This window comes from Scleropages formosus, chromosome 4 (assembly GCF_900964775.1).
Source record: "Scleropages formosus chromosome 4, fSclFor1.1, whole genome shotgun sequence".
Classification (NCBI taxonomy): domain Eukaryota; kingdom Metazoa; phylum Chordata; class Actinopteri; order Osteoglossiformes; family Osteoglossidae; genus Scleropages; species Scleropages formosus.
Window position 1 is genome coordinate 30,171,517 of NC_041809.1, and position 12,609 is coordinate 30,184,125.

General features: G+C 36.6%; 1 protein-coding gene across 2 annotated transcripts in view; it reads left to right on the forward strand.

Annotated features, from left to right (window-relative positions):
* The window catches only part of LOC108934422 (transcriptional regulator ATRX-like), a 39,879-nt gene that overhangs the window by 11,287 nt on the left and 15,983 nt on the right, over positions 1-12,609 (forward strand). For both annotated transcript variants that reach the window (XR_001966134.2, XM_018752224.2), the window contains exons 11-26: positions 2,190-2,329; positions 2,769-2,942; positions 3,104-3,200; positions 3,603-3,699; positions 3,807-3,986; positions 5,675-5,813; positions 6,398-6,507; positions 7,316-7,462; positions 8,072-8,246; positions 8,450-8,587; positions 8,694-8,869; positions 9,341-9,458; positions 10,237-10,355; positions 11,185-11,279; positions 11,922-12,055; positions 12,155-12,311. Coding sequence is in view for 1 of the 2 variants with exons in the window: in XM_018752224.2 (XP_018607740.1) it covers positions 2,190-2,329; positions 2,769-2,942; positions 3,104-3,200; positions 3,603-3,699; positions 3,807-3,986; positions 5,675-5,813; positions 6,398-6,507; positions 7,316-7,462; positions 8,072-8,246; positions 8,450-8,587; positions 8,694-8,869; positions 9,341-9,458; positions 10,237-10,355; positions 11,185-11,279; positions 11,922-12,055; positions 12,155-12,311 (2,196 nt within the window). In the remaining variant the exon portion in view is untranslated. The remainder of the gene's footprint in view (positions 1-2,189; positions 2,330-2,768; positions 2,943-3,103; positions 3,201-3,602; positions 3,700-3,806; positions 3,987-5,674; positions 5,814-6,397; positions 6,508-7,315; positions 7,463-8,071; positions 8,247-8,449; positions 8,588-8,693; positions 8,870-9,340; positions 9,459-10,236; positions 10,356-11,184; positions 11,280-11,921; positions 12,056-12,154; positions 12,312-12,609) is intronic.

Below are 12,609 nucleotides of genomic sequence, written 5' to 3' on the forward strand. Positions count from 1 at the left end.
GAGTTCTAGTACCTTGCTGCTACAGAGTGATTGTCTCAGTAGAGATTTTCACTTCATTATGAATAAACCTTGAATTTCATAAATATTTTGACACCTTGGACTTCTGATGGTCTGTATTACTTTGTAATAAGTAGGGGTAGATTGCAAGTTTACAAGTAACATTTTTAGTTCCACTACTAACTAATCAATAGGATCTCAGTCCTGCCTGACAGTGAAGGCAGAGGCAGTGTAGTTACCATGTTATGTGTTTTGGCTCTGTATTTTCATAATTGCTTTTTACAGTATTGAAAAGTGCTGCTAATTGCTTACGCAATCCTCTTGCATGTTGTATTATTTAGTTGAAACCTGCTTTTAGTTAATGAGCACAAGGGTTAAGAATAATAGTTAATGTATTGGTATGTTTTCACAATCCAAAGTACAACTTTATTGGTAAAGTTAGATACATTATGGCATCTAGGCAATGGTAAATTCCATTTTGTGTACAGTGACTTTACTAAGTTATAATTTTATCTGCAGATTCAAACAATGCATACCTTACTAGTACATGTCCTCAGTGAGGATGTGCTGTTTTGGGTTAAATTGAATTTCTAGCAAAATTTCAGCAGATCTTGCTATTTAGTGTTTAACCTGCAAGTTTGTTTTATTTTTCAATATAACATCTAGTATCCATGAAAATTTAAATTTGGTTTTGTTGTGTAACAGTATTCATATATTGCAACATGTCTCTTGTCAGAGGAGTTTTCCTGTTAGTGAGGGGAAAAAATACCCTGCACAAGTAAATGCTAAAATTCTCAAATACATATGAATGTCAAAATTCTTTGATCTTTTGTATTTATTTTTTTCACTTAATATTTCACTTAATTTTTAGTTTGCTCTTAATGGACTTGTTTAGGTCAAGTATCCACTACGCGTTGAATGTTCAACTTATGCTATAGACTGATAACCCCTCATTAACACGTCATCTGGAGGGTGGGGGGGGATTGCCAAAAAACCAAGTTCTGAGAAAATACCTTTAAATTAAACTACTCCTATAGGCATGTACATAACTTTCAAATACTTTAAAGAAATTCTAGTGTAGACTATATAATTATATGCTTTTGAAATTATAATTAATATTGGGGAAAAATTAAGGAGTTTAGTGCCAAAAAAAAACTTTTGTATGTTTCATTGAGCATTGAGGTCTATAGGACTGTTACAGCTCCTCTTTGTTAAAAAGCATTTGTTAAACTGCCAATATGATTTTACTTATTTACTTGTACGAACTGAACTGTTTAAAGGCGTCAATCACTGTAATAAATGAATCCCCTAATTAGACTGTGTCATTTTGTTGTGTGTGTATAAGGGTCATTGATGCATGTATCATGTTATTCAAGTTTGAATATCCTGATATGTATTCAATCCCTTTGTATTAAAGCTTCACTTGTAACAATAATGGTATAATAATAACTGGACTTTTCTAATTGGAATGATCTTCCATATTGCAAAAGATAACCTTTTCAGTTGTTAAACTGACAAATTATTTAAAGTATCTGACATTGAAATGTTTTAAATTTCTGAGTTGCTTTATTACACATGCTCATTCAATAGCCAGAATTATATACAAAGTCAGTTTTGCAGTAATGCATATCAGTTTTGTTTTGAAATAGTCTCAATTTTATTTTATTTTCTTTGCAGTCAGCTTTTGTTTTTCCTGAAGTTAGAGACTTGATCTGTTTCTATTGTTGTCTTTATAAATTTGAGCCCCCCCCAGTCTGTCTTGAGTTTTTAGAGAGCAATTCAGTTTTTGAAACTTTGTAAAAGACATACTATTTTGAAAGCTTTAACTATATTTGCAAAGCAGCACACTTCATGCACGCATTTCTGAAGAAACATGTTGTTTGACCATTACGAAGCATCTATTTGTACCTCCTGCAATTTCTTATGAACAAATATTCAGCCTTGCACTGTTAGTGTGTTTTTTATATAATTTATCAAAATATTTTTCATGCTGAGTTTCAATTTCTTTGTCAAGTACATGAGCATATAATTTAAAACACAGTCCAAGGGTTTGATATTCATTATACAGCACTGCCAGTAAACACTGCAGGCCACCAAGCTTGTAAAGGAGACAGGAGAAGCTGGCAAATATACTGGCAGAGTTATTAGAAGCAGATCCTTAGAAAATTTTTTTCTTTCCTTGCTCTCAAAAGAATTGCAAAGAAAATGCTCTTGGCCCAAATTAGAGCCAATTATTCGTCGTCAGAGGGCAACTCTATGGACAGCTGGGAGTCTGAGAAAGAAGATGAAGACAAGAAATCCAAAGAGAGCGACACAGATAGTGGGGAAGACGGTAAGCAAGTCTGACATCAGTAGTTGCTGTCTCTCGTTCTTGGCTTTTTTTAAACATTATAAATCAACTGACATTAACACACCACATTTTGCAAACGAGACTCTTACAAAATATTCCAACTGAGACAGGAAGTTGTACATACTTGATACGTTTTGTGTATGCTTATTATCAAAAACAAAATGCATTTAGATCAAATGTTTTTTCCCTCTAAAATGACACTTAAACTGAAGGTCAGTCAGTGCACTACAGGAAAACACATTTGTCCCTTCCCAAGCACGCCTACAACGACATAACGATTTAGCAGGGGAATTCTACTTCAGCTATATGAACCTAATCCTCGTGTGTGATGTGAATTCCCTCAAACGTTCCAGTGATGTTCCCATATCCAGCTATGGCACATATCCTCCCATCTTGTGAAACTTTGTGCTTTCCGCTCTAGTGCGCGAGATGTCTGATTTGGATTCCGATTTTGATTCCGATCTTGACACAAAGAGGACTCGGAGGCGGCACCGCCTGCTGCATTGCAAGCTCACCCTAGGATCAGGTAACGCTAGTAGTGGGAAACCTGATGTCCACCAGAAGAAGGAAAGAAAGAGGAACACGGGGAGACAAGGTAAGCATGAACCCTTTACCTGGCGTGCTCGTTTTGCCAGGCATTGATTTAGTTGACCATTGTGGTTTACTGGTTTAGGGTATAAATGATGTCATCGTTGTACTAATACTAATAATACTGTGATAAACTGCTTACCTATGCCTCTATCATTCCTTTTGCAGTGAGCAGCGATGATGCCAGCAGATCTGACTTAGAGGAGTCTGGCATGAGTGAGGTGATCAGTGTCTCAGATTCTGAGGAGGATTGCAGAATTACAAGGTTTGTGAGCCTTTCAAGCCTTTATTTTATTAGCTGAACGTACGTTATAAGGTTCTGCTCACTGTGTTTCATGATATTCGGCACTGAAAGTACTGTAGTTCATACTAGTACATGGAACTTAGTTTCTTTGCTTCAATGCGTATGGTTATTCCATGGTTTACTGCTGGTGGTCTGTAAGAAGTTCTCAAAAAATATTGAAAGTCATGACAGTGATTGCTTGTCTTCATATCATTAAGCATTATAAGCGAGGGATCTGATTAGGACATGATCTTGGTAATCCATTTGAATATTGTCTTCGGAGTATCCTTAATTAATTTTGCATTTGCAAGATATTAAAGCTTTAAAAAAAAAAAAAAAAGCCTTACACTGATATATATGAATGAATTGGCCCCTTTTTTCTAGCGTCAGGAGAAAATCTGCAGAGAATGAGCCACGGAGTTATCATCTGAGGAAAAGGCAGCAGCACCCCAAATTTTGTAACACCTCTGCCAGTGAGAAGGTATTCATAGCTTTTATATTTGTGTTAACCGTCTGCTGAAAAGTATGGGAAAGGAGCCTTTCTGCTGTATAGTACTGAAGGGCTGAACAGTCTCTGTCTCTTTGCAGAGTGAGGAGAATAAAGAAGGAGGAGACTGCTACAAGTTCATGTTCAAGGGCCGCAAAAAGATCCGTGACATCATGAAGGATGATGATCTGAGGTCAGAGACCCAGAGCGCACAGAAAGAAGAAGAAGACAGGCGCAAGCGGCTTGTGGAGAAGCAGCATCTGCGAGAGAATTTGCGAGAGGTAGGCATAAACACCGGGCAAGAAAAATCATCATGCAAAGACGGCACTTATGCACCTGTCAATCTAAACCTTGAACCCAACTCCCTCAAGCACCAACACTGATTCACCGGTCAAAACCAAGATCCCTTATGCTCTGCTTCCCAATCTCTATTGACATCATTAACTTTACATAACAGCCATACATAAATGGATTTTCTTCAAAACTAAATGAAACTTTTAATCATATCTGATTGGTTCTCTCTAGACTTGGAAAATGTATAATTACTGATTAGAGATTCAGTTTTTAAGTGTAAAAATGTTGTTGCAGCAATATAAAGAAAATTATTGCAATATCAAAATTGAACATCATAGAGCAGTACTGGAGAAACACTGCATAAAAGGGTGTATATCCAAAAGGGGCCATCCGAGCTTTCATAATAGGAGGCTTAATTATAGCATGAGAGAATATTTTATTAACATTCTAGATCATAACTCCCCATTATGAAAAGGACAATATCTGAGCCAGGTTTTCTGTGGATACAGAATTCCTGGAAATGTCAACATAAATGTAATGAGAAATCAGCTTGTTATGATTTTAAATTGCAGATTTTGATACAAGCTACGTTGATGATAGCCTTCTAGACCCCGTTCCCGCTAAACAGGACGTTCACACTGAACACAGTGAATAATGGTAGCTTGTGCTGAATTTTGCCAGTTGTGGAAGTCTGCTTCTGTAAAAGTTCTTGTCCATTCACACTCAACCCATAATTCCATGAGAATTATACGCTAACTTTTGTTCCACATGTTCGGCCCATGTTGGACCGTGGCTGTGTCCCAACAATTCTCCTCTCGCTCCGGTGTACATGTGTCCTAGGAGCCTCCGCAATCTTGGCACAGAAGCTTTAAAAATGCCTTGACATCTGAATTGATAACTTGACTCAAAATGCAGCAACTTTGTTCTGTGCTGCTGCTGTACTTTACATCTGGCCGCAGGGTGGCAGTACAGACCATAAATGATGTTTGGGTATTGAGACACCCTTCCTCTTAGGGTCCCAAAATCTTGCATGTATCTTTGCATTAGAAATCCTTTATAAACTACATACACTTATGACACTGCATATAATCACCGGCTCTCTTTTTTCCAGTTTTTCATACTGTGAAAACAAGTTTCAGATGGGGTGGATCACTTATACACTAGTACAGTGATAAAAGGGGTAGAAATTGGTTTTTGGTTTATTTTTGTCAAAGTAGAATAGCAAGCAACAGATCATAATGAAATAGCCACACCATTACAGTGTTAATTTTGTTTATTGAAATAGCCGCACTGTTAAAGCATTAATTTTGTGTGTTTTATATCAAGTGTGTAAATTAAAATGAAAAAACACTCAAGTTTCTGACTGCAAAATTGTCATCGGCGTATGACAGTGCAACTTCTCTGAGACTTAGTGACGACGGATCAAATTTAAAAATATGCCTGGCATTTCTAGTATGAAACATGTTTTTAAGGCATTTGTTAAGTACAATCTTATAATAGAAGCAAGGGTTGTAATAAATTACCCTCTGTCCTTGTTATACCTATGACATTTGGAGATTAAAGATGTCTAACACTTCAGTTTGTATTAATTTAATTTACCAGGTGATTTTGGCTTTAATTTAAACAAGCCTTGAAGATTTTAGTGGAAGTTTAGCCCTGTTATTCCCTCTGCCAGGTGACTGTGGAAGATGAGACACAGTCCTGTTGTCCTGTCACCACCAAGTTTGTGCTGGAGGAGGACAAGGACACGAAGGAGGTTCTGGTCCAGGTGCACAGGAACTTGGTGACCAAGCTGAAACCCCATCAGGTGGATGGTGAGTCAGGATCGCTGTTGCTTAAGGAAGTGGTTGCATGCAAAACATGTTCTGTGCAGTTCAGCTCTAGCTCATTAAGGTTTTATGTCCCCTTTTGTAGTATAAATGTTCATATTGAAAAAGTGTGGACTTTTTTGTGCAGCGATTGTTAGCAAGATGTTATCTTGACCTCTGTTTCCCCCCTCCCCATCATGTTATATGTGCTGAGTCCTTCAGTGCTCTGTCTCACTCTGTTAAAAATAATTAAATAAATTGAATGGAAATATACACTGATCCTGAAACATTTGAAATGTTTTTAGTATGAGATGTCATAATCAGTCAAGTTTGAAATGCCTCCTTTGTGCATCCCTGGCTTTGTAGTAATTGAATTTCTGATACATATTTCAAAGCCAATTAGTAGCTTCAGTAGCTTACATTTATTTTCTTGAAAAATGTGACAATATATCTTCACAAATAATTTGTTCATCTTCAGTTTTTCTTTTTTTACTACAATGTATGTACATGGAATGCATTATAATGCATTTTGGAATATTCTTCTGTTTGTCCTGCATTTTGCTAAATGGATACATGGAAATAAACTCTAGGTGTGCAATTCATGTGGGACTGTTGCTGTGAGTCCGTGGTGAAAGTCCAGATGTCCTCTGGTTCTGGCTGTATTCTGGCCCACTGCATGGGCCTGGGTAAGACGCTACAGGTAAGACAGTGACATATCGCTTTGTGATATTTCAGTTCTGATGCTTTTAACTGTTAAAGTTTAAATTGTTTAATATTGAATTGTGAATTTCCCTGCTGGGCTTAATAAAGTTCCTGTCCTTACCTGTCCTCTCTTGTTCTGTCCTGTCCTATCTTATCCTCTCCTGTTCTATCCTATCCTATCCTATGCTATTTTACGAGACGTACAATGCTGAGCTGGGAATTCAAGATACCGTACAGCAACAATGTCATTGTTACGTGTAAACTGGCTTAGAATTTTTATTTAATCTAGAATGCCCAGGAGGGGTGGGCAGCCACTGGCTCTTGGACCTCCAGAGGTTTTTTCTCCCTCGATTTTCAGTTGGGAGTTTTTCTTTCCTCCGTGGCCAGTAGGCATACTTATATTAGCTCTATAAAAGTATTATATTATGATAGTTGGTAGTCATCTGTCTTCTGTGTTTCTTTATCTGATGTATTTGTTTTTCTTATGCCTGTGTTAAAGCGCTCTGTGTCACTGCGTGAGAAGAGCACTCTATAAAAATAAATTGAATTGAATTGAATTTTATGCTGTCTTCTGTTCTCTCCTATTCTGTCCTGTCCTATTCTGTTGTATCTTATCCTGTGCTGTCCTATCCTATTCTCTCCTGTCCTGTCCTGTCCTGTCCTATTCTGTCCTGTCCTCTTCTGTCCTGTTCTGTCCTATCCTGTTTTATCCTATCCTGTTTTATGCTGTCCTGTCCTATACTGCCCTGTCTTGTCCTATGCTATTTTGTCCTCTCCTATTATGGTCTTGTGGCACTGTCTTCTAGGTTGTTACATTCCTCCACACCATGCTGCTGTGCAAAAGCATGAACTTCCGCACTGCTTTGGTGGTGTGTCCTCTCAATACAGTTTTAAATTGGGTCAGCGAGTTTGAGAAGTGGCAGGAAGGTATGAGTCCTGAGGAACATTTGAAGGTATAATGTTATAATCATTTTTCTAACTGGGACTTTCTGTTACTTATACAATTACTGAATGTTTGTTATACTGATCTTATTCAGGGGTTCATACAACTGGCAAATCTCTGTGTGGCACAATTTAAGGAAAATCTTACTCCAACACATATAAATCTAGTGGGACAGCAGCGCAGTGGTTACAGCTGCTGCCTTGCACTCAAAGGACCCTTTCTGAATCCCACTTCCTGCTGTAGTAGCCTTTAGTAAGGTACTTACCCTGTATTTCTCCAGTAAAAATTACGCTACTGTAGAAATGGGTAAACTTTTGTAAGTCAAATCAGTCAAATTAGTAAATGGTAATATAATTATTAATGTAAAAATAAAGTTACCATCAACATCTAAATCATGAAAATAAAATTAAAATAAATTAAGCAAGACCATTAAATATCTGGCATATTTGTCGGATGTTTCTGTTGGGATCTGTGTTTGTCATGTTTATGGTTGGACTCATTCTGCCAAATGATTATGCAAATTAGAGGGTAAATTTAATAAATTAAAAAAAAAAAACTATAGTAATGTATTGTATATTCATGTAAATACAAATTATGCCCTTACACCTATTGTTTACAGGTGTGCAAGCTGGCCACACTGAAGCCTAAGCAGCGTGCCCAAGCACTGCAGTGCTGGCAGAAGAATGGCGGCATCATGATAATTGGCTATGAGATGTACCGTAACCTCTCACTTGGCTGGAAAGTCGAGAATGAGCTACTGAAAGAGACATTCTACAAGACGCTGGTGAACCCAGGTACTGAAAGCAGGAGACAGTCTCATCTGAGCAGACATAGGCAGGGCACAGTGGTATACCACAATTAAATAACTATTTTTGACAAGCATGAAATTGGGTTGATGACCTTCCATGTAGGTGCAACACATCCATTACAGAAGGGAAGCAGTTAAAGTAACTTATTGTCGATGATGTTCTTGGTTCGTCTTGTTGTTCTGTGGCAGGTCCAGATTTTGTGGTCTGTGATGAGGGCCACATTCTGAAGAATGAAGCTTCTCTTATAACCAAAGCTATGAGTTGTATCAGAACGAAGCGGAGAATTGTACTGACAGGGACCCCACTACAGAACAACCTCACTGAATGTGAGCACCATCTGACAGTGTCTTCTATGAAACAATGTGCATGATTTATTTTTTCAGTGGCAAAACTGCTGTATGTTAATAATTATATAACTTTTGGCTCACACAGACCACTGCATGGTGAACTTTATTAAGGAGAATCTCCTTGGATCAGTTAAGGAGTTCAGGAACCGCTTTATTAACCCCATTCTGAATGGCCAGTGCTCTGACTCCACCCCCAGTGATGTCAGGATTATGAAGAAGCGTGCGCACATCTTGTACGAGTTTTTGGCTGGATGTGTGCAGGTGAGTGCTACCACCTTTTCACGGTATGTTCCTTCATACTTTGAAATATTGCATCGTATGGAAACGTGAATGTTTTAATTTAGTGTTCCATACAATAGCCCTTTGAGGTTTGCATACTGACTGCAAATCAGTGTCATAGTTTGAAGAAAATAAATCTCACTGAATTGATTGCAGCGATACCAGGTTATCAGCACTGTACTCTTAATGGTTTTTGGAATCATAATATTTCATATTCTGTCCATTTGCATTGCATCACCTGTGGTATGCATTCACAGAATTACCTTGTAGAGTTTTTTTAGTTTAGTTATTACTTTATTAGAGTTTTATTTATTTGTGTTTTAAAGGTGTTTGTTAGTTTGTCTGTCATGCATATAGTTTACTAAATTATTGATTTTGCTGTGCTTTGATTCAGTTGATTTATATGTTGTATTTTAATCAGAGAATTCACCTGTCTTTCTTTCTTTCTTTCAGAGGCGAGATTACACAGCTCTAACAAAATTTCTGCCACCCAAACACGAATATGTCCTGGCCGTGAAAATGACACCAATACAGACTACACTGTATCAACATTACTTGCAGAACTTTTCATGTAAGAGCATATATTGCCTTGATTGATATCATTTATTTTTTATTGCACAAAACTATTTCTTTCACTTGTTTTTATTAATTTTCAGTGAGGGCACTCTTTTTTTTTTTATTTTTTTTAAAGCAATTTCACTTAAGATGGATAAACATTGACACCCCCAGACAATTGTGTGTTCAGAAAGCCACTAGTCATTAGTTTAGTTTTCTGCAGTTACCTGCTTTTGTGATTGATTGTTAGTGACTTCGTTAATGGAAAAATACATTACTGCCAAAACATTTCTCTCATTACTGCACTTCTGGTGAAGAAATGAATTCTTCTTACATACATTTAATTGTGGATCTTCAAAGATCAGAGCAAAACCTGATACAAAATTTAAAACTTTTAAAATCGCTAAAGTTTAATTCCTATAGCTAGGAATACATTCATACAAGCTGATTTGTAAGACTGTGTATTATAAACGATTAATTTCATCCGTAGATTTTCTGTTGTTAGACATGCAGCATATATAAATATTGCAAACACCTTTTATAAATTTTGGCCAATTGAATGAACAGTTATTGATTGATTATAAGTATCTACCTATTTAAAAATAGTTTTAAGAAGTTGCAGGTTTGATTGATTTACAGTGCTTAGGTGAGTGATAATGGTGGAATTAGGTGGTGTAAATGGTCAGTAAGGTGGTCTGTCGCTCTACCTGTACACAATGTAGGTAATACTCACCACATCAATATTATACAGCTGGCATTGACAATTAACACCCCCCTTCCCCCACTTTTGACAGGTGGGGGTACCACTGTTGAGTGGAACAAGGGCAGCAAACTCTTCCAAGATTTCCAGATCCTCAGTCGAATCTGGACACACCCTTGGTGCTTGCATATGAGCTACATCAGAAAAGATAAGGTAAATTAATTTGGGGGCATTTGAACGCCCTCTTGAATCCTCTTCTGCGAATTCACGGTGGTAATCAAGCTATGCTAAGCTAAGGGCTCCCTGTAGCTGTCTGTCACTTTCTCAGGTGGCACCTTTGCCCTGTTAGCAATACATTCACAATCACTTTCAACAAAAAGAGTTTGGGAAATTATATTTAAATTATATAAATTATACTGTATTTAACCAGATATGCAAGTCTGTAGTCTAGAACTTAATGAAATATGTGGCTTACAAATTAACTGTACAAATTTGTAAAAGGTATATATGCATTTGCATCATACTTTTTAAATGTATAGTTTCATTGTTATCTGGATTCTGTTATTAATGCAAGTGGAAGGTTAGTAATCTTACTATCACACAATGATGATGAAGATAATAATAATTAATGAATTATCATTATTATCTCTCTGTTTTTGCTGAATCAGTTTATAATGTTTAGAGACTACTTGCAGTTATTTAACCATATATACAGCTTTTATAAGTTAGTAACTTTTATTGGAGCAATTTAGATTAGGTACACTTTCCAAATCAGGCCCTTTGAGTTTATTGCAGTGGCCTTAATCAGTGAACTACCTGATTCACCTTTTGTATTTGCATTGTGATATAAAGCATATCACATTATACATAGTATTTATCCCCTCACTGAATTGTACTGTGTTTCTGATTAGTTTTTATATTCTGCACCATGTTTAAGTGCTATGAAATGCTCATTTTCAAAAAAATTTTGATATAATGATTACAGTTAAATGGAGCTGTTGAAAGGTGTAGGCTATTGATGTGCTGCTTGTATATGTTGCAGGGATACTTTGAAGAAGATGGTTCTAAAGAATGTCGAACTGCCAAAATCAAGGACTCTTCAAGTACTTTGAGTTTTGTCAATAACAGTATTAAAATGTACGTATTTATGTGAAGAACCACGTACGTAATGAAAAATTTTGAAAGAAAATTAAAATAAGTATCTAAGGAACCTTGATCATGTCTTCTCAAAATTTTCTTCTTGTACTTTAAATTTACAGGCTTATGTCTAATGGTAAAGTTGAAATGAGTTAACAGTAAAGTACAGTATATGCCTGTTACTTTAATTAACATACAGTGAGAAGTAGAAGTTCTGGAATATTAAAGTAACTTTGGTTAGTTTTGTTATATAGTCATGAAATTTGTATTTGAAATCAAAAAATGATTGTGAGGCTTTTTTAGTGATAACACCATCATAAAACTATGTATTTTTGCTTTTATTGAGGATTACTGTTTGTTGCTGTAGTTGTCCTTCTAGCCTACTGCTCAGTTTGTTAAAGGATAAGGAAAGTGGCCGATTGCCTTGAATCAGTGCCTTAAATATTAGTCATTATTATGACTAATATTCAATTTTGACATTGCAATATAGATGTAAATTAAAAAGTTTACTCTTCAGCTTGATACTGAATATTAAAAAATATTTATTTTTTGTTGATCCCAGGGAAAAATGTTGACTGTCTCCTTTAAGAAGCCTTTTTACAGTTATAGATTTTTTGTTGTGATTATTTTTTCCCCCATCAGAAAAACAAAAGTAGATAATGGGAGAAATGATAGCACAGACAGGTCAGACATCGATGAAGCAGAAATAATTAATGGATGGGATTCAAACAGTGGCAACCCCGCAGAGGACCATCAGACAGGTCTTATGGAAAAAGGTAAAAAGGGAAAAAGTGCTGCTTCTGCATCCAGCTGACAAGACACTTTGAGTGCCTTTTCCCTGAGGTTCATGTGTTGGCTTTGTGTTTTGATTTCAGCAGGGAAGTCAGTCTCCACTTCAAGGCCAGGCACCCCATCCATTGGATGGCACAAGGAATTTGTCAGTGAAGCGGATGCTAGGATTCTGGAACACTCTGCGAAGATGGTGCTGCTCTTTGAGATTCTTCAAATGGCAGAGAAAATCCAGGACAAAGTGTGCGTTTTTTTATTGTCCCCCCCAACTTGAATATCACTATCTCAGCATCGATGTAAATAAGGCGTTGATGGTCTCCAGTTTTAAAATATTTCTGTACTAGCCCATCTTTGGGTTAGTATTTTTGTAAGTTCCTTACGAAATATGTTAAGGATTTCTAATGTATCTGTAGCCTAGAACTCTACTTGAGTCAAAATACACGGCAGAAAAATGTTTGGTTTGCTTGTTCGTTCGTTCGTTCATTCATTCATTCATTACTGATGTAGTGATTTACATATCTCTTCTGTTTTCATTTCACTG